The 21,763-nt window shown below is 48.3% G+C and overlaps 1 protein-coding gene across 2 annotated transcripts in view; it reads left to right on the forward strand.

The window, feature by feature from the left end:
- The window catches only part of C3 (complement C3), a 36,409-nt gene extending 14,896 nt beyond the window's left edge, over window positions 1–21,513 (forward strand). The window contains exons 20-41 of one of the 2 annotated variants that reach the window (XM_070464839.1): window positions 2,986–3,128; window positions 3,227–3,439; window positions 5,894–5,960; window positions 6,061–6,147; window positions 6,868–7,071; window positions 7,630–7,705; window positions 7,962–8,121; window positions 9,104–9,202; window positions 12,670–12,826; window positions 14,439–14,602; window positions 16,078–16,236; window positions 16,384–16,443; window positions 16,566–16,656; window positions 16,797–16,848; window positions 17,397–17,484; window positions 17,608–17,694; window positions 19,494–19,599; window positions 20,058–20,147; window positions 20,326–20,409; window positions 20,887–21,027; window positions 21,059–21,233; window positions 21,312–21,513. In XM_070464839.1, the coding sequence (XP_070320940.1) occupies window positions 2,986–3,128; window positions 3,227–3,439; window positions 5,894–5,960; window positions 6,061–6,147; window positions 6,868–7,071; window positions 7,630–7,705; window positions 7,962–8,121; window positions 9,104–9,202; window positions 12,670–12,826; window positions 14,439–14,602; window positions 16,078–16,236; window positions 16,384–16,443; window positions 16,566–16,656; window positions 16,797–16,848; window positions 17,397–17,484; window positions 17,608–17,694; window positions 19,494–19,599; window positions 20,058–20,147; window positions 20,326–20,409; window positions 20,887–21,027; window positions 21,059–21,233; window positions 21,312–21,453 (2,645 nt within the window). In that variant the 3' untranslated portion in view covers window positions 21,454–21,513. The remainder of the gene's footprint in view (window positions 1–2,985; window positions 3,129–3,226; window positions 3,440–5,893; window positions 5,961–6,060; window positions 6,148–6,867; window positions 7,072–7,629; window positions 7,706–7,961; window positions 8,122–9,103; window positions 9,203–12,669; window positions 12,827–14,438; window positions 14,603–16,077; window positions 16,237–16,383; window positions 16,444–16,565; window positions 16,657–16,796; window positions 16,849–17,396; window positions 17,485–17,607; window positions 17,695–19,493; window positions 19,600–20,057; window positions 20,148–20,325; window positions 20,410–20,886; window positions 21,028–21,058; window positions 21,234–21,311) is intronic. The other variant, XM_020916801.2, reaches the window with a different exon arrangement.
- Window positions 21,514–21,763: the final 250 nt, after the last annotated feature.

A 21,763-nucleotide genomic window follows, 5' to 3' on the forward strand; every position in this document is an offset into this window, starting at 1 on the left:
TCAAAATGAATGCCCCCCCCAAAAAAAAATTCCGTGATGTACAAAATACCCAGATTTTAAATAAAGCACTGTGTTGAGCCCTGTTGGAGCTTGAGGCCAAAGGAAAGATGTGTTTTATATACACATTTTCTGTCCATTTTAAAGGTTATTTTTTCCCCCAGAGCATTAAAGTAGTTGAAAAACTATTAAAAACACTAAAAAAACAAAACAAAACAAAAAGATGTATTAAAACTCACAGCATTTAGTGTATTTCATTTATACCACACCCAGTTACTCTAGTATAAGTTTATTTAGTTATAATTTATCATAAATTATAATTCAGTGTCATTTTACTTTCCTGGCTTCAAAACTTTTAAAATCTGCTTCTTTGCTTGTCTTGCTTTTCATGAAAGGAATTGTGATTTTCTGATAATTTCTCTTGAACAAGTGATGATGGCAGATAAAATCATATACGAAAGGCATATAGTTTTCCTTCTGCCTGGGACTCCAAAGTCACTCAGCACAGTTCTAGTTTGGGGTCCCCATCCCTGTTTCAAATCAGGGCATCTTCATATTTGCCTGTTGTACATTTCTGTATACCAAGGTTCTGTTTGAGGTTTCCTTTACCTAAAAAATGTTCCTGCGGCTTGAAAAAAAAAATGTTAAAAACTACCATTAGACCCTTGCCCCCTAAGCGTGTTCCCTGGACTAGTTGCAGTCTGGTAAAGGAGTTTTACCTGGGAGTTTGTTAGACATTCAGTATCTTTTTTTTTTTTAACTTTTTTATTTTATATTGAAGTGTAGCCAATAAACAGTGTTGTGATAGTTTCAGGTGGGCAGTGAAGAGACTCAGCCATATATATCCATGTATCCATTCTCCCCCAAACTCCCCTCCCATCCAGACTGCCACATAACATTGAACAGAGTTCCCTGTGCTATACAGTAGGTCCTTATTTGTCATCCATTTAAAATATAGCAGTATGTATAAGACATTTAGGCTTCCTTTATGGGTCAGTCAGTAAAGAATCTGCCTGCAATGCAGGAGACCTGGGTTTGACCCCTGGGTTGGGAAGATCTCCTGGAGAAGGAAATGGCAACCCATTCCAGTATTCTTGCCTGGAGAATCCCATGGACAGAGGAGCCTGGCAGGCTACAATCCATGGGGTCGCAAGAGTTGGGCATGACTTAGTGACTAAACCATCACCGTAAGACATTCAGAAATCTTGTACTCCAGACCTGCTGAGTCAGACATGTATTTTGTTACATGATTCCTGGGAGATCTGTATGGCCGTGAAAGTTAGGAAACGTCTTCCCTCCACCAGCATTTCTCAACCTCCTCACTGATGTGATTCTGGGCTGGGTCACTCTATGTAGCAGGAGACTGTCCTGTACGATATAAGATGTTGATAATCTTCATGGTCTCCATCTGCTAGATTCCAGTAGCAACCCATTCTCCTAGTTGTGCCATTCAAAATGTCCCAGGGGAGCTGTGCAGAATCCTGTGGTTTTACATCTTGCCTGTGACATCTTTTTAACATCATTAACTCATTGAATGCTCACAACTACCCTATGAGATTGGTACCATAAATGAGAACACTGAAGCCAGGGAAAGAAGGTGACTTTTCCAGGGTCACCAGTGAATGAAACTTTTAGGAATCCAAGCTTCAGAATAAAGATTGTAGCCTTGTAACCAATAGAATGGGGCTTCCTGGGTGGTGCTAGTGGTAAAGAACCTGCCTGCCAATGTAGGAGGCATAAGAGATGTGGGTTCAATCCCTGGGTCATGAAGATCCCCTGGAGGAGGAAATGGCTTCCCACTCCAGTATTCTTGCCTGGAGAATCCCACAGATAGAGGAGCCTGGTGGGCTACAGTCCAGAGTGTTGCAAAGAGTCAGACACAACTGAAGCAATTTAGCATGCATGCAACCAATAGAACTTGAAAATTTTAGTCTTAAGAGCTCTTATGGGGTAAAGAAAGAGTATCATTAAAAGTGGGGCACTTCCCAAGCCCAAGTCCCTGAGTCCAAATCCCACATCTTTCTCTGGGCAGCTGTGTGGCCTTAATCAAGTTACTTAGCCTCTTTATGCTTATCCATAAAATGGGCACAACCGAAAGAGTAACTACTCAAAGTGTTGGGATTTTATAATAGTTATAATAGTACCGGCCACATTGTAATGTTCAATGAGTGTGAACTATTATTTTTAATATTGGAGTTGAGCATATTTTAGGGGCCAAAGAGTAACTGCCTTTTGGAGATGTATAGACGCCTCCTTAAATGACACAGATCAGGTATTAGAAGTCAATTCTTTTTTAAAAGATATTTCTTTTTATTTATTTATTTGACTGCACTGGCTTTTAGCTGTGTCATGTGAGATCTAGTTCCTTGACCAGGGATCAAACCTGGCCCCCCTGCATTGGAAACCCAGAGTCTCAGCCACTGGACCACCAGGGAAGTCCCTTTTTTAAAAATTGAATTATGGTTGATTCACAGTGTTGTGTTAGTTTCTGGCTTAGTCATTTCTTTTAAAGAGATTTTCTTTTTGTCCACACCATGCGACTTGCAGGATCTTAGTTCCTTGACCAGGGATCAAACCCCCCCAGCCCCCCACCCCTGCCACGATGTTACATCTATGTATGAGCGCTTAGTGGCTCAGTCATGTCCAACTCTGAGACCCCACCGACTGTAGCCCGCCAGGCTTCTCTGTCCACAGGATTTCCCAGGCAAGAATCCTGGAGTGGGTTGCCATTCCCTTCTCCAAGGGAATCTTCCTGACCCAGAGATCGAACCCAGGTCTCCTGAGTTGCAGACAGATTCTTTACTATCTGAGCCACCAGGAAAGCCCCCGTATTATGTCTATGGGCTTCTGCAAAGACCTTGGGATAGCTCCCGCGGTCAGGTGTAAGCACTGGGACGTTGGTAGGGGCGAGAATTCGGACCCAGTCCACCCTGCCCAGTCCCCTAACCCCACTGCTGACACTCTGCGTTCTGTTTCCACTCCGGGCAGGGATCTGTGTGGCTGACCCCTACGAGGTCACTGTGATGCAGGATTTCTTTATCGACCTGCGTCTCCCCTACTCGGTGGTGCGCAACGAGCAAGTGGAGATCCGAGCGGTCCTCTACAACTACCGGGAGGCCGAAGATCTCAAGGCGCGTCCCTGGTGCAACAGAGGCAGGGAGGGTGCGGGGCCTTGGGGGAGCGAGTCTGTGGCATGTTCTCCTGACCCCATCCTCTCTCTCCCTGGCAGGTGAGGGTGGAATTGCTCTACAATCCAGCCTTCTGTAGCCTGGCCACCGCCAAGAAGCGCCACCAGCAGACTCTAGTGATCCCAGCCCGGTCCTCACTGGCGGTGCCTTACGTCATTGTGCCTCTGAAGGTCGGCCTCCACGAGGTGGAGGTCAAGGCTGCCGTCTACAACCACTTCATCAGTGATGGTGTCAAGAAGACCCTGAAGGTCGTGGTGAGTCCTTGGGGTACCTGTTGCCCCTTGTCCTTCGGGAGAGGCTCCTGTTCGCCCTGTGCTGTAAACCCAGGTTGGGGACCCAGGCCCACCATGGGAGATTCAGGAGTTCTGGAAGTTTGGAAGGAGGGCCAGGATTAGGGTAAGGCAAGTGAGGCATTATTCTTGAGCACAGAATTTTTAGCAGACACCCGAAAACTCAGAGATCAATAATATTTTTTCATTAAAACATATTTTAATATCAAATATGACATCTTGTAACATTTTAGCACAGGCGTTTTCTTCTGACTTTAAAAATCTTGGGGGCAGTTCCCTGGTGGTCCGGTGACTAGGACTCAGTATTTTCACTGCTGTGGCCCTGGGTTTGATCCCTGGTCTTGGAACTAAGACATCATAAGCCACACAGCTCAGCCAAATAAATCAATAAATTTAAAAATCTTGAGAAAATATATTTCACAGAGCAAATATTGCAAAGGAATAATTTACAATTGCAAGAACTAGGACACTTCTTCTTTACCTATGATTCTTACCCTTAAAATATGCACTGACACACAACAAAAAAGAAGACCCATGGGGAAAAAAAACTCAACCCAGAAAAAAAGAAATATGCATTAACAGTCATATTTCTGTTACTGTTTCCTATAGTGTTGAACATTTTCAAATACAATAGACAAAATCATCAACCAAAATGAAAGGATTTTAGCATCTTTCATGAATACTTTAAAGCAAAACATAAGATCATAAACAAGATCAAAAACATTTTAATGCAATATTTTAAGAAATCAAAATTCATTCCAAAAACTCCTGCAATATACAAAATACCAAATTTTAGAGACAAATTTGATGGTGTCAAACCACGTCATATTGACACCCAAAACAAAAGAAAACTGAGTTGGGCCTGTGTATATTTTTTATTGGTCATTTTTTCCCAAAAACCATTACAGTAGTTGAAAAAAATATTGAAACACTGAAAACCAAATGTATCAAAACTGACAGTAAGATTTCACATTGAAATGTTTTATTTATACCCAAATCATAATTTATTATAATTTTTCTTGCCTGGCTTTAATGGAAGCAAACATATTTTTTCAACTACTTTAATGTTCTGGAATAAATCTAACCATTAAAATAATATATTTTAAAAATTACATGAAAGTATGTATATATAGGTGCACAAATTTTTCCTCTTGCTGTGAATTTCAATATGACTCAACACAGGCACTGGTGGGAAGAAACCAGTAGTGTGCTGGAGCCTGTGTTACTCAGCTCCCTAGATCTAGTATGTCTACCACTTCCCAAGTCTGCACTCACTCACGGTGGTAGCTTGAAATCCATCGTGGTGGAGATATTTACACCAAGGAACTTGGCAGCACTACAAATCAAGAGCTTTTCTTCCTAGAGAGCTGGATGTTACATAGTGATGAATACAACATAGGAAGGAACTCAGTCTGCAAAGGAAAAGATGGAAATCACTCCAGGCAAAAGGAGAATGGGTTCTGTGAAGGCAAAAGCAGCCACTGTCCTCCATGGAGGCTTATGTGCATAGACACATAAGAGCTTGTGTTGGGCCTTTGACTCTAATTAAGATGCCCCTATTTTAATTGAGCACTTACTGTCTCCTCGGCACTGTGTTAAGTAGTTATGTACATTCTTTCATTTATTCTTTCCTCTTTCTTTTATTATTTATTCTTGTTTACTGGCTCAAAAATTTTATTTTACTTTTAAATTATTTGTTTTAAAATTTTTATTTTATTTAGCCCATTAAGAGGCATTGGGTTAAAAACAGACTCTGGAGCCAGACTATTAGGTTCAAACCCAAATTCTGTTCTACTTGCTTTGTGACCTTGGGCAAGTTACTTTACCTGTATGTTCCCCAGTCCCCCCATCTTTAATATTTATTTATTTGGCTTAGTTGTGGCACAGGGATCTTCTTCTCTAGTTCTGGCACATGGGCTCAGTAGTTGCAGCACATGGGCTTGGTTGCCCCATGGTATGTAGGATCTTAGTTCCTTTACCAGGGATCAAACCCATGTACCCTGCACTGCAAGGCAGATTCTTAACCACTGGACCATGAGGAAGTCCCTCCCCCATCTGTAAAATGGGAGTAATAAAAGCGGTACCCACTCCAGTGGGTCATTGTGAAGATTAAATGAATTAACCATAGGAGAGCAATCATCTAGGCACATAGAAAGATTTCTAAAAGTTGTTACTTCTTTATTAATTTATAATTTCATTATGAACTTGCACAACAATAGGCATGAGGTAGATGTTTATATTACCTCCTTATAAAGAAGGAAGGTGAGGCACAGAGAGGTTAAGTAACTGACCTCCAGTCACACAGCTAAGGTCGGGTGAAGGCCCTTATGCCTTATGCTACAGTAATCCCCAGAATATGACTGACTGTCTGCCTGTCGTCTCATTCATGCAACTCCCCCTGCCCTTAACACCATCCAGCCAGAAGGAATAAGAGTCAACAAAACTGTGGCCATTCGGACACTGAATCCAGAACATCTGGGTCAAGGTGAGTCAGCCATGGGAGAGGGAGTGAGGCCTGGGCGGTGGTGATGCAGGATGGGGTGGGAGGGAGCTGGTACCATCGGTGTCTCCCATTCACCCCGCAGGCGGAGTGCAGCGAGTGGAAGTCCCAGCTGCAGATCTTAGTGATCAAGTCCCAGACACCGAGTCAGAGACCAAGATCCTCCTGCAAGGTGAGATGACCTTGGACCCCAACCCCAGGAGACCCAGAACAGTGTTGGGAGGAAAGTCATGACCCGAGAGTCAGGAGCCCAGTTCCATCTACTCGCACCCCAGTGGTATTTAACCACTGTGTCTCCTGCCTCCTCTTCAGCTAGAACCCCTCCTTGAACCACTTCATAGAAGGCTCCAGGCAGTACTTAGTTCAGCAAACAGCTTTTGCTGATAAAGGGGTTTACATGAGTAATGTAGTTCAAGAGCAGAAATTCTGGATCTAATTATCTCGGATGGAGAACTGGGGCAAGATGGAGCTAGAAAGGCACCTTGCATCTTGACAGCTGTAAATTTTGGGGAGGAGACGCTTGGTTTCCTCATCTGTGATAGGAGCGAATAATAGTATTGATATCTAAGGGTTGTTGGGAGTATTAAATGAGCTACTGTATGATATTCTCTTAGAACAGAGCCTGGGGAATAGTGAAGCCTGATAAAAGTATTCATGACTGTTGTTACCGCTGGTGGAACCACAGGAGCCAGGGCCCAGAGTTCCCCTGTGAAGCAGAAGCCCACCCCCACCCCCAACAAATGCAAAACCCCCTCCAGCCATTCAGCCTTGAAGCATCTCCATCATTTACATGCCCCCAGCTGTCCCTGACCCCTTTGGCCCTAGCTGGTCAGAGCCTGAAAAGTCTGGAAGCAGCCGTGAACTTGAGTGACATCCTCCTGCCGGGTTACAGGGACTCCAGTGGCCCAAATGACGGAGGACGCCATCGATGGAGAGCGGCTGAAGCACCTTATCCAAACCCCCTCGGGCTGTGGGGAGCAGAACATGATTGGTATGACGCCCACGGTCATCGCCGTGCACTACCTGGACAGCACCGAGCAGTGGGAGAAGTTCGGTTTGGAGAAGAGGCAGCAGTCCCTGGAGCTCATCAGAAAGGGTGCACATCCTACCCGTCCCTCTAAACCTGCTCCACCCCTGAGCCCCGCCCCTCTGTCCTTTCTCCGCCCCTGAGCCCCGCCCCACTGAGCCTGCTCCACCCGAGCCCCGCCCCTCTGAGCCGGCTTCATCTCTGAGCCCCGCCCCTCTGAGCCGGTTTCATCTCTGAGCCCTCGCCACTCCTGAGACCCCGCCCCTCTCGGGGTCCTGCCCTTTCTCTGAGACTACCCCCTCGCCCTTCTCTGAACCCCTCACTGAGCTCCCTCTCTCGCTGAGGCCCCCTTGCCCCTGAGAACTGATTTTGAGAACCTCTTCTCTCTGAATCCCCTCTCCTCCAAGAATTCCTTCCCCCTGTCTCTGATCTTCCCACCTTATGAGTCCCTCTTTAGCTCCCCGTCCTCCCACACACCCGCCCCCTAGCCAGATTCCCCCTTTCCTCTCTAGACCGCTGTCCCGCCCTTCACAGAATCTTTATCCTCTCTCTAAGCCCCCTGAAGGGTCTACACCCACCAGCCACCCCCTCGCTCAGCCTCTGGTGACACTTCTCTCTTCCCTGCAGGGTACACCCAGCAGCTGGCCTTCAGACAAAAAAACTCAGCCTACGCGGCCTTCCTAAATCGGCCCGCCAGCACCTGGTGAGTCTCCAGGATCAGGTTGCACATCCTCAGCCTTTCACATCCCTGAGCAGGCCCTGGATCTCGGCCTGGGGTGGTATAGGTAGGTCTCCACCCGGAGTCAAGGTACCAGCCCGCTGAATAATCAGCATGCCACCCTGGGTTACAAGCTTGATGGAACCAGGCCAGGCCCGGCCCCACTCTGCTCATTGGTTGGCTGGGATGCCAGTCTCCGGATCCCAGAGCCAATTGGCTCACGCTCTGTACCTACCCCTAGGCTGACAGCCTACGTGGTCAAGGTCTTTGCACTGTCCGCCAACCTCATCGCCATAGACTCCAAGGACCTCTGTGAGACCGTCAAATGGCTGATCCTGGAGAAGCAGAAGCCTGATGGAATCTTCCAGGAGGATGGGCCCGTGATACACCAAGAAATGATTGTAAGAGGCAGAGATTCGGGGCAGGCCAGGGGAGAGGGCACCAGAGCATCACAGGATGGACTGGAGAAAGACGCCACCATCCACCCACTGCCCAATTCACTGCGTGCGGGGACAGGGAAATAAGGGAGCTGAGAGTGTCCCTCCTCCCTTGCAAAGATCAGAGACCTGCAGGATCCAGTGCAAAACGAAACCACCTGGCTTCCTGTTGCTCTTAAACATAGAACTCCTTAGAGTTATGGTCCTAAGAGTGTGATCCCCAGGCCTGCAACATCAGCAAAATTACCTGCAAGCTTTTAGAAATGCAGAATGTCAGAAATTCTTAGGCTGGACTCCAGGTGCACTGAATCAGAAGCTTTAGGGGCAATGTCTAGGAATCTGAATTTTAACACCTCTCCACCCCCACCAGGTATGCTTAAGTTGGAGAACTGATGCATAAGCCTGACCTTTCAGGCTTCCAGCCTCGTGGGCTTACCCACTTCTCTCTTCACTCCATCTGTACTGCTAGGAACCTTGCTCTCCTTTGCACATGCTGTTCCTCCTGCCTGGCATGCTAAGCCCCACCCTGTTTGAGAGGTGACTTCTCCTCTCTGCTCAGATTGTGGTTCCAGCTGTCATCCCTCAGGGACACTTTTCCACGACTGAGTCACACTCCCATAGTCCATTCTCAATGCCACATCCACTTCTGGACAGCACTCATCACTTTCTAATTATATATCTGTTGATGAGCAGGCTGGTTCCTATCTGTCTCCCCTAGAAGACTGCGAGGGCTGGGGCTAGAATCTGGTCTTCATCCAACATCTCATTCACAGCACCAGCAACATTTCCAGGATGAATGAATGAATACTAAAGAGCCTGGCCCTTCTGGAGAGACACTGGGGAGAGACCCAGCCCTGCCTTGATCCACTGAGCCTACAAGCGGGGCGTAGGTTGACATGTGAAGACATTGGTGACCCTGTCTTTTGTTTCCACGCTTCTCCTCTAGGGTGGCTTCAAGGACGCCAGGGAGAAAGATGTGTCCCTTACAGCCTTTGTTCTCATCGCGCTGCATGAGGCTAAAGACATTTGCGAGGCACAGGTCAACGTAAGTGTCCCCCACCCTCCCCCCCCCACCGAAGGACACACCCACCTGAGGTGAGATGTTGCTTTCAGGCCATTTCCAGTGCTCCCAGTGCACTAACAGCCACCCCAGTGGCCATAATAGTATCCAACATTTATCTGGCAATTAACTAAGATCCCAGGTGGCTCAGTGGTAAAGAATCTGCCTGCAATTCAGGAGACGTGGGTTTGATCCTGGGCCGGGAAGGTCCCCTAAAGAAGGAAATGGTAACCCACTCCAGTATTTTTGCCTGGGAAAGTCCATGGACAGAGGAGCCTGGCAGGCTACAGTCCATGGAGTTGCAAAAAAGTTGGACACAACTGAGCGACTAAACAACAAAACAAGAGTCTCATATGTTTAACTCCTGTAATCCTTGTAACAGCCCAAGAAGTAGGCTACTCTTATTGCCCCCAGTTTACAGAAGAGACAACTGAAGCACAGAGAAATCAAAGATTGGGTCTTTTCTGCCTGCTTTACCATTTTCAGAGTTGTAGCCAAAACCCAACAAAAAGCCCCTTCAGCTTGCTTTCCATGAGACTCCTACATTCATATTCCTGTGTGTTAGTCAGTCAGTCATGTCCAACTCCTTGCAACCCCATGAACTATAGCCCGCCAGGCTCCTCTGTCCATGGGTTTCTCCAGGCAAGAATACTGGAGTGGGTTGCCATTCCCTTCTCCAGGGGATCTTCTTGGCCCAGGGATCAAAACTGCGTTTCCTGCATTGCAGACAGATTCCTTACCATCTGCGCCACCAGGGAAGCCCTACATATTCTTATGGCTTCCCTAAAGAAAACTGAGGACACGGAACTAAAAATGGAAGGAAAATCTTTCCTGGAGATCTTTAAGGGGATTCTTAAAGGAGTCCATGTCCATGATCCCGAAGGATTACCCAGTGGCTCAGTAGTAAGAATCCACCTGAAGTGCACAGGAGATGCAAGAGACATGGGTTCGGTCCCTGGACTGGGAAGATCCCCTGCAGTAGGAAATAGCAACCCACTTCAGTATTCTTGCCTGGGAAATCTCATGGACAGAGGAGCCTGGAAGGAAAGAGTCCATAGCGTCTCCCATAGGGTCACAAAAGATTTGGTCACAACTGAGCACGTGTGACCCAGAAGGGAAAGAATTGATAATGTTGGCTTTTTGCTGTCCCCTATTCCTCTAGTTTTGGTTCTGAAACAGAGAAGCTTAGAAAGACAGGCTCCTGAGAGCCTGTAATCACTCCATCTGCTTTGCTCTGGGGTTTTGAGAGTGGCTTGTTTGACTTTTAGTTTCCCTAGTGGGGGGACTTCCGGAGAAGGCAATGGCACCCCACTCCAGTATTCTCGCCTGGAAAATCCCATGGATGGAAGAGCCTGGTAGGCTGCAGTCCATGGGGTCGCACAGAGTCGGACACGACTGAAGCGACACAGCAGCAGCAGCAGCAGTGGGGGACTTCAGGATCTCCCTTTCAGCCAGCTGCTTCTTCCTTCTCAGGGCCCCAGAAAAGAGATGGAGGGGAGGGGGCTGCTACCATTAATGCTGGTGACCTTTAAACCAGGTTTTCCTGGTTCCAATCTTGGAGATTTGAGAGAAATTATAGTAGAAAAGAGCACCAGGACTGTGGGGTCAGACAGCATTGACCTCAAATCCTGATGCTCATGTACCCTTTGTCAGGTCTTATGTGTGCATTTGTAAAATAGGTATAATAATTTTTGCATTTTTTAGGACTCTCTGAGTTGTCTCAGAGGCCACATGTATGTCCTAGTTGTCATATGTGTGACTAGGTCGTGCAAAAATAAATGGGAAATTTATTTTAGGAATCTAAGAATTTATAGAGTTCAAAATGAAAGTAGGAATCTGGTGGTCCAGTGGTTAAGACTCCTTGTTTCCACTGCAGGGAGCATGGGTTCATCCCTGGTTGGGGAACTAAGATCCTCTTGCCATGCATTGCAGCCAAAAAATTTTTTAAAAATGAAAGTAGCTTTAAGGACTCTGCCAGAATGCTTTGTTCTTTATGTTCTCCCATATCTTTCAATCCCTTCTTGCCCAATAATTCACCTTTGCCTGCCACCCAACCTGCCTGACAGAACACGACTGTCTTCCTTGACGAAATACACTAAGGCTAGAACTTTCTGATTCCCAGTGAAGGACTCTGATTGGTTCATCCTGGGTCAGGTGATCATCCCTGAACCAATCAGCTGAGACCAGGAAGTAGGTCTCAGTGGGCAAATATGGCTGCTTCCATTGTGGCCATGTGGATGAAAGGGAGGAGGTGTTCTTACAACAGAGGAGGATAGATGTAGGAAGGCAGTTAAAAGAGTTGTTTCTATTACAACACAACATTTTCTACAATACAGCAACATTAAAATAAAGTATGGCATAGGCGGTGGAGCCAGACCGATGGTGTTTAAATCAATAGGATGCTACCCAGCTTGTGAAAGCCAGTTGTTAAATTTCTAGGAATTTGCAAGCTGGTTGCTGAACACAATCATTGTTAAAAATTAAATCATATAAACTCACACTGCAAAGATTAAACACTGAAAACAGGTGATAAACTTAAAATGTATCACTTCCTAAATATTTTGCTACTTTTATCATTATTCTTGGGGTTATTTATATCTATTGTATCTGTATATTGGAAATATTATATCTTGTTGTTCCACTGTTCCTCTCTTCCCAAATCTACAGTCAGTGATGCCACATTGGTGGGTTGAAATCAGGTATGATAGTATTGAAACCATGGAAATCAGCAAACACTTCAAATCATGTCTTACCCTGGTCCCCATCTTTCTGTGTCACAGAATTTAATCTATGCAGTAGGATAATGATGAAAGTAATGCCTGCTTCATAGGATTTTATGAGATTAAATGAGCGGTTATATGACTGGACATTGTAAGAGCTAGCTGATAATGATTGAATAAGAGGTGTTCCCTTGGTGTGCTGAATCCGGCTCATACTAGCTCATGAATGCCTGTTGGGAGTATGTCTTCCCCACTCTATGCTCAAGGACATCACAGTGGTTACTTGAAATTGACCCTGGTGGAAGTTTTTATGCCATTTTAATGGACAATTTATTGGGTTGGCAAAAGTTCAGGTTTTTCTACAACATCTTACAGAAAAGCCTGAATGAACAACTAGTACCACACCCCTGGCCCCAAGCCCAGTCCTGTGCCTTCACTGGAGAGCTGGTTGTTAAATATTCACCAGCACACCACTTGGTATTTAGACACACACACTGCACCACACAGACACAGACACACACACACACACACACACACACACACACACACACACACACAGAGTGCATAGTAGGTACTCAGTAACAAAGCAGCTCACAATGGAAAACCCTCAAACAGATCCAAGGCAAATAGGTCCCAAGGACAAAAGCCACCGGGTCCCAGAAAGTGATCTTCATCAGTTGTCTGTAACAGCAATGCCCCCCTGACCAGAGTACCCAATCCTCTTTGTCATAGAGCCTGGGCCGCAGCATCAATAAGGCAGGAGACTTCCTTGAAAACCACTACAGAGAGTTGCGAAGACCATATACTGTGGCCATTGCTGCCTATGCCCTGGCTTTGTTGGGCAAGCTGGAGGATGACCGCCTCACCAAATTTCTGAATACAGCCAAAGGTGAGGGGTAGCCTGGAGGAGTAAGTAGGGACCCATGGCTGGGGACTGAGGGTGGCCCTCTTGAGCTGGGGTGCATGGCTTTAAGCTGCACTGGAATGGACCTCTCCAAGCTGAACTGGGATGAATGGCTCTGTGGTGTGATAATTTCTCCTTGTAAGCCACACAAGAAGGCTCAGTGCATAATTCATTCAACCATGTTGAATGCTGTGTGTTGAGCACTTGCTATGACCCAGCAGTGAGGTGTGATTAAGACCATGAGCACGGACATCAGACAGATCTAAACTGAAATCTCACTCTGCCACTTTCTCACTCTCTGACCTTGTACAAGTTGCTTAACCTCTTTGGACCTTAGTTTCCTCATCTTCAAATGATACCTAGGGCTTCCCTAGTGGCTCAGTGGTCAAGAATCTGCCTGCCAGGAGATTCTTGGGTTCAATCCTTGGGTCAGAAAGATCCCCTGGAGAAGGAAATGACAACCCAATCCAGTATTCTTGCCTGGGAAGTCCCATGGACAGAGGAGCCTGGCAGGCTACAGTTCATGGAGCCATAAAAGAGTCAGATACCACTTAGTGACTAACAGCAACAATACTGTAATAGTGTAATTATCTCAAGGGTAATTAGGATTCAGTAAAATAATACCACAGGGAATTTAGCACAGTGCCTAGCATATAGTGGGCAGCTAATCATTGGTTCCAGTGATGACACTGTATCATATTTGTACTCACTGATAATAAGGTATCTCAAGTATCATATAAATACCAAAGTGGTTTAACATGACAAAAGTATGTTGTTGGTGGACAGCTCTCCTCCATACAGTGATGCAGGGATCCAGGTCTCTATCTTTTCATGGCTCTGCCATTCTGGGGCCTCAGAATCCTGCCCTTTCAAGCTGAAAAGGAAATAGGAAGATTGTGCAAGGGACTAGACATAGAAGAGGCCCAATCACTGCTGTGCACATTCCACTGGCCAGAGCTTAGTCATGTGGCCATATCTACCTGCAAAGGCTTCTGGGAAATGTAGTCCAACTGTGTGCCCAGGGAGAGGAAGTTATCCTCTTGGTTCTCAGTGACAATCTCTGCCATCATAACTTTCTTAGGCACTTGGGACACCACCGTGAGTACAGTACAGCCCTTGCCATTATGTCCTCACACTCCAATTGAAGAAAGAAATGAGTTCATAGATTACTATAGAGTATCAGTGCTGAGATGGGGGAAGCACAGGATCCTTTGAGAAACAGGAGGAAGAGGGACCTCCACTCAGTCTTGGGGTGCCCACTAATTGTGCAGGGTGGGTAAGAATTAACAAAGTAAATGAGGAAAAGGTACTCTATGTAAAGGGAACAGAATATGCAAAGGCTCAGAGGTAAGAATGTGTGTTTCAAGTTTAGGAAATCTCCCACAGTGGGGCTGCAGTGCAGAACTCACATGGAGGAGGGAAGGTGGATGAGGGAAGAGAATGAGGCAGGAGGCAGCAGACTGAGGACCTAGAATGTGGGCCAGGACACCTGAACACCGAGAGGTCTAGGCTATGAGTCTTTTTTCCTGAGCTTTCTCTGAGCTGTTTACAGGATGGACAGAGCAGTGAGCACTGGGGTGGGGGGCTCTCCCTGCAGAGAAGAACCGCTGGGAGGAGCCCAACCAGAAGCTCTACAACGTGGAGGCCACGTCCTACGCCCTCTTGGCTCTGCTGGCACGCAAAGACTACGACACTGTGGCTCCTGTCGTGCGCTGGCTCAACGAGCAGAGATACTATGGAGGTGGTTATGGCTCCACACAGGCAAGTGGTCCACACATACCGCACCCTGGTGACTGCATCCCAGCCTCCTCTGGCCTCATTAGTCTTCTGAAGAAAGTCCCGAGACCAAGAGAGGCAGTGCTTCTCTTCCATCAGCCAGGATGATTGGAATGAAGTCAAGAATCTTTTTCTTTTTTTTTTATTGCAAACCCATCTGTGGATTCTAGACTACATTCTGGATGCCCTGAGCTGTGTTCCAAGCCTCCCTTTCCCTCTTGGTGTCTAGATCATGTTCTCAGGGCCCAGGTTCAGGTGTGACCCTCTCTCTCCCACTGTGGGTTCTAGACCATGTTCCCAGTGCCCCATCTTACTCTGTCTCACTGGTGGGTTCTAGATCATGTTCATTTCACCAGGCCCCCATTGTTACTCTGTCTCACTGGTGGATTCTAAATTAGATTCTTGGTGACCCTACACCATTATCCCAACCTCTCTGTCCTTCTGGTAGGTTCTAGATCATGTTCACAGTTCCCTATCTTATTCGTCTCACTTGTGGGTTCTAGCCCATGTTCATTTCACCAGGCCCCCAATGTTACCATGTCTCATTGTGGGTTCTAGACCAGGTTCTTAATGACTCTACAGCATTATTCAAGGGGCTTCCCTGGTGGCTCAGTGATGAAAGTATCTGCCTGAAATGCAGGAGACCCGGGTTTGATCCTTGGGTTGGGAAGATCCCCTGGAAAAGGGAATGGCAACCCACTCCAGTATTCCTGCCTGGATAATTCCATGGATAGAGGAGCCTGGTGGGCTACAGTCCATGGGGTCACAAAGAGTTGGACACAACTGAGCAACTAACACCTCACACACCATTATCCAAGCCTCTGTCTCCCACTGGTGGGTTCTAGACCACATTCTAAGTTCCATCAGGCTCCCAGTGTTACCACATCTTATTGTGAGTTCTAGACAAGGTTCTTAGTTATTCTAATCCCTGATGGGTTCTAGACCATGGGTTCAATAACCTCAAACTCCAGGAACCTCGGGCTCCAGTTTAACCGCTTTTCTTTCTGGTGGGTTCTCAATCACACCCTCAGTGACACTTTGGGGTTCTAGATCAGATGCTCAGTGTTCCAAGATTCCAATTTCATTCTTTTATTTCATGAGTGGGTTCTGGACACATTCTCAGTGCCTCTACCAATGCTTGTCTTAGACTCTCTCCTCTGGATGTGTCTAGAGCACCTTCTCAGTGTGGCTAGACTTTCTGTCTTATGTCTGTACTCTCTGGTGGATTCTAGCCATGTTCCCAGTGTCTCCAAGTTCTTGTCTGACCTATCTCACTCAGAGAGTTCTAGGACATGTCCTCAGTATCTGACCAGCCCCCAATCGTATTCTTACCCTCTCTGGTGGGTTCTAGTTCACTGCCTAAGTGCCCCAGGTCTGATCTGAGTCTCTTCATCCCTCAGTGGTTCTAACCACTTTCTCAGTCACCCAAATTCATCCCCTTTCTCTGTCATGGGCAACAGGCCACTTTCATGGTGTTCCAAGCCTTGGCCCAATACCAGAAGGATGTTCCTGACCACAAGGACCTGAACCTGGATGTGTCCATCCAACTGCCCAGCCGCAACTCTTTGGTCAAGCATCGTATCCTCTGGGAATCTGCCAGCCTCCTGCGCTCAGAAGAGGTAAAGTCACCTGGCCACACCCTCATCACTTTCATCCTCCATGCCAGCCAGACTTTCTAGGAGGCAGGAGGGAGGGTTGATGACCATCTCAAATGGGGGGAGGCTTGGTTCCAAATAATCTCTCTTCTCTCTCCCTACTCCTTGCAGACAAAGGAAAATGAGCGTTTCACAGTAAGAGCTGAAGGGAAAGGACAAGGCACCTTGTCGGTAAGGAATGGGAACCCACACCTTCTTGACCCACCACCTTCTCTAGGCCCCTGTGCTCCAGTATCCCCTTTCCTTCCCAAGTCAAATGGACTGACACCTCATCTCCCCTCCCACCTCACCAGGTAGTGACCGTTTACCATGCCAAGCTCAAAGGCAAAGTCTCCTGCAAAAAGTTCGACCTCCAGGTTTCCATACACCCAGCCCCCGAACCAGGTAAAAGGAGGAGAGACCCTATCTGTTACCCTTCCCCCAACCCTGTTCTTATGTCTGCCTCCCTCCTGGAACAGAACCCAGGAACTACACCCCTCCCCCTGCCCCACCACCATCCATCCTTCTGTTTTCTGTGTTTCTAGTCAAGAAGCCTCAGGACGCCAAAGGTTCCATGATCCTTGACATCTGTACCAGGTAAGAGATGGTTCCCTGGGATTCATCTTGGCCATCCCTCTGTCTCTAGCAAGACTTCCTACAAATAATAACTGTGATGTTTAATGCCTTCTGAGAGTATATTGTGCATCTAGTCCTGTGCTGAATACAGGATAAGAAGTCCTCACTTTGCATGGCAGTGTGAGATTAGCAACATGGTCTTGATGTCAGAACACGGTGCTGGGGGACTGGCGACATTGAATTAGACCATGGTAACAGAATCATACAGAGTGAGACCAACGCATATTCATTTCCTAGAGCTGAGGCACAGAAAGGTTAAGTAACCCATCAGATGTTATAGAGAGCTGGGATTTGAACCCGGGCCAGTTGTGTTCCAGAACCTGAAAAATGAATCACCTTGATCATTATGTAGCTTTTCCTGTATTCCCCTTAAGAGAATGTTTCCTACATTTGAACCTCCCTCTGTGCTCCTATGTGGGAACTAGAGGCCTCAGTCTTTGATATGACCCCCTTGTCCGGGCACTGACCCCACCTTGGGGGCCAACACCCTCTCCCCCTGCCCCATCCAGGTACCTGGGAGACCAGGATGCCACTATGTCCATCCTGGACATATCCATGATGACAGGCTTCTCACCTGATATTGATGACCTCAAACTGGTATGAAGGCCTTGGGCTCAGGGGCTGGAATCCATGGGCAGGAGCCCAGGGTCTGGAAGAAACTGGAGTGGCAGGGGGAATGGGGATGCAGGAAGGATTTTAACAAACCACTTCCTTCCCCAGCTGAGCAGTGGTGTCGACAGATACATCTCTAAGTATGAGATGAACAAAGACTCCAACAAGAACACACTCATCATCTACCTGGACAAGGTAAAGCTTCCATTGGGATCCTGAACCTCTACCTGGCTGACCTTTCCTTCTCCACTAGCCCAGGTGGGGCCAGGGAGACAGGGTCTGGACTGCTGGGTGTGGGAGGACAGGGGCATGTAAAACAAGGCCAACCCACCTTCTGTAAGCATCTCACCTTCTGACCACTCATGTCCCAACTGCATTTTTCACTTGTTCCCTCCAGCTTCTTCTCACCAGAGTCTTAAACAACCACTGAGGGGGAAAAAACCCACTTGTGGTTTAAAAAAAAGCAGTGCTTGATGGAGAGAAGGGACTTCCCTTGTTCCCCAGCCCCTAGCATTTCTCTCTTCTCTTATTTTCTCCCCATTCTTCCCTTGTTCTATTTATTTATTTATTTGGCAGTGCTGGGTCTCCATTGTGGTGCATGGGCTCTCGATTGTGGCCTGCCACAACTACTGAAGCCACATGCTGTAACTGGAGAAGTCCACATGCCAATTTGCAGTCCGACCAACAGGGCACAAGGCTTCCCAACATTTGTTATTTGTGTTCTTTGTGATGATAGCTATTCTGGCATGTGTGGGTGCTATCTCATTGCAGGTTTTTGGGTTTGTTTGTTTTTTGGTTTTTTTTTTTTGGCTGAACTGGGTCTTCATTGCTGCACATGGGCTTTCTCTAGTTGCGGCGAGTGGGGGCTACTCTTCGTTGCGGTGCGCGGGCTTCTCGTTGCGGTGGCTCCTCTTGTTGCTAGAGCGTGGGCTCTAGGGCACAGGCTCAGTAGTTGTCGCACACAGGCTTAGCTGCTCCACGGCATGTGGAATCTTAGTTCCCCAACCAGGGATCAAACCCGCATCCCCTGCATTGGAAGGTGGATTCTTAACCACTGGACCAGCAGGGAAGTCCCTGCCCTGCTCTCTTTCTCTCCACTATGACTTTTCCCCAAATATATGTGTCATCACATATACACGTGTATAAGTATCAATATGGGGCTTCCCAGGTCGCTCAGGGGTAAAGAATCCACCTGCCAATGCAGGAGACTCTGGTTTGATCCCTGGGTGGGGCAGATCCCCTAGAGAAGGAAATGGCAACCCACTCCAGTATTCTTGCGTGGGAAGTCCCATGGACAGAAAAGAGCCTGTCGGGCTACAGTCCATGGGGTTGCAAACAGTTGGACACCACTTAATGACTTAACAACAACAATGTGTCAGTGCATATATGTGTATATCTGTCTCTTTCCTCCCTCCCTCACTCTCTTTCTCCCTCTTTTCTTTCTTTCTAATTTTTCCAATTTTATTGAGATGTAATTGACATATAACACTGTGTAGTTTTAATGTGCACAATGTAATGATTTTATATATTTATATACTGATGTAAATATATTTATATACTGAGAAATAATTACCACAATAAGGTCAGTTACATCCACCCCCTACATAGTTATAATGTGTGTGTTGAGAACTTTTTTAAGAGCTACTCTTTTGGCAACTTTCAAGTGTCTAATGCAGTCTTGTTAACCACAGAATGTTTTTAAGGACATAGATAGCAGTCCTTGGCCAGAGCTCAATCACATGGCCACAGGGAACTGAAACATGCTGAGAAGTGCAATCTAGCCTTAGCTGTGGGGGGCGAGGGGTGGTGGTGGTGGTGGCTAATGGATTTCATGAACTGCTTATTAATCTTTTGTCAAAGATTCCTGCCCTCTGCCAGCCCTGCCCCCCATCTTCCCCACCTAGATCCCTCAGTTTCTCCACCACTTTCCAACCCCATGCTGGACTTCCTCCCATGTCGGCCCTCCCCCTGACCAACCTCCTCTTTCTTCCCAGGTCTCACACACAGTGGAGGACTGTCTGTCCTTCAAAGTTCACCAGTACTTTAATGTCGGACTTATACAGCCTGGGGCAGTCAAGGTGTACTCCTATTACAACCTGGGTGAGCAGCCATCCTAGGACCTGGGATCTAGGAGTTAGAGTCTGGGGGTCTTGGGGATCTGAGGGTTAAGAGTTTGAGGGTCCCCAGGTCTTGGAGTTAGGGGTCTGGGGTCCCCAGGTGTGGGAGTTATGGGTGTGGGAGTTATGGGTCTGGGAGTTAGGGATCTGAGGGTTAAGGGTCTGGGGGCCCCAGGGATCTGAGAGCTAGGGGGATCCAGGAAATCTGAGGGTTAGGTGGTGGTCCCTGGGTCTGGGAGTTAGGGATCTGGGGTTCCCTGGGTCTGGGAGTTAGGGGCCTGGGGGTCCCCAGGTCTGGGAGTTAGGAGTCTGGGTGTCCCAGGGCTGGGGACCTGGCATCTGGAGGTCTGACCCACTGGAATTGGATAACTGAGCCTCCAGGTGTGGTGTCTGGGGCGGAGGCCCTAGCCCTCTGACCCCTCCCCATCACCTCTGCCGCAGATGAAACTTGTATCCGCTTCTATCACCCGGATAAGGAGGACGGAATGCTGAGCAAACTCTGCCACAAAGATACCTGCCGCTGTGCAGAGGGTGAGTGCTCAGGCGCCAGGAGGGTGGCCACACCCACTGGACCCCGGCTCCCTTGGGGTGGGGGGTTGACCCAAGAGGGCTGGACAAGGGGACCGGGCGTACCCCTGGATGGTGGGCGCCCTGAACAGGAAGTGGGTCTTAGACCGTGTCCCCCTCCCGCCCCCCACCCACCCCTCAGAGAACTGCTTCATGCACCACCCGGACGAGGAGATCACTCTGGACGGCCGGCTGGACAAGGCCTGCGAGCCAGGCGTGGACTATGGTGAGTGGGGCCCCAGGCGAGAGGCGCGGAAAAGGCGCACGCACGCGGGCTTGTGTGTGAGCGGCAGTGTGAAGGCGGGTGTGGTCCTGGCTGCGCGTGGTGACCGTGGTTGTGGGTGTGTGTGTGGTGAGGGGCTCTGATTGCACGGGGTCACATGGCCACGAGTGGGGTGGGTTTGTGGGCGTGTGCGTGACGGTGGTTGGGAGTGGATGTGGTTGTGCGTACCGCCATGTTGTGGGGAACCCATGGGTCATGGTGGATAGGAGTCGCTATCATCGTGCCTCCGACGGTGGTTGCGGAGGGCTGATTGTATGCATGGCTATGAGTGTAGCCTGGCGTGTTATCCTGCGGTGAGGGGTTGGCTAGCAGGGACGTGAGCATGCCTGGCTGTGATCATCGCTTGGGAGGAGCCAGGTGAGGGCGCCCCACAGACAGCCCTGCCCAGGATGCCCCGCTGTCCTCCACACCCCTCAACAGTGTACAAGACCAGACTTACCCGGAAGAAGCTGGAAGATGACTTTGACGAGTACATCATGGTGATCGAGCAAATCATCAAATCGGGTTGGTCCTGTGTCTGCTGTCTTCCTACCTCTCCCTTCCCCCAGCCCCTCCCCTTCTCCTCCCCCAGCTCAGCCCTCCCCACCCTCTCCCTCCCCCAGCTCAGCTTCCCTTTCCCTGCCCCCTCCAGGCTCCGACGAGGTGCAGGTTAACCAGGAGCGCAAGTTCATCAGCCACATCAAGTGCAGGGAAGCCCTTAAATTGAAGGAGGGAGCACACTACCTCGTGTGGGGCGTGTCCTCTGACCTGTGGGGCGAGAAACCCAAGTGAGTTCCCGCCCCTGCCTTCCGGAGGCCGCCTGCTCCCACCCTCCCCGCCCGCTCCTGATCCCTGTCTTCCCTCAGCATCAGCTACATCGTCGGGAAGGACACCTGGGTGGAGCTGTGGCCCGATGCTGAGGAATGTCAGGATGAAGAGAACCAGAAGCAGTGCGAGGAGCTGGCCAACTTCACGGAGAACATGGTCGTCTTTGGCTGCCCCAACTGATCCCACCCACACACCCTCACACACACACTGTCCACCCAATAAAGCTCCACTCCTATTTCATATGTCTCCCAAAGTCTGGAGGTCTTTGAGAGGGGGACAGAAGCAGCTTCGACCCCCCACTACTTCACTTGCTGCTCAGCTCCATCCTACAGGAACTTGACCTGATTCCCACTTCACTCCCTCCTGCAGTTCACCTTCACGTTCACGGGCTTCCAGTGCCCATGCCTGCCTCACCCGTTCCCAACCGGAAGTGCCTATGCCTCTTCCCCACATTGCAGGCAGATTCTTCACCATCTGAGCCACCAGGGAA

The sequence above is a fragment of the Odocoileus virginianus genome, chromosome 3 (assembly GCF_023699985.2).
Source record: "Odocoileus virginianus isolate 20LAN1187 ecotype Illinois chromosome 3, Ovbor_1.2, whole genome shotgun sequence".
NCBI classification, from domain to species: domain Eukaryota; kingdom Metazoa; phylum Chordata; class Mammalia; order Artiodactyla; family Cervidae; genus Odocoileus; species Odocoileus virginianus.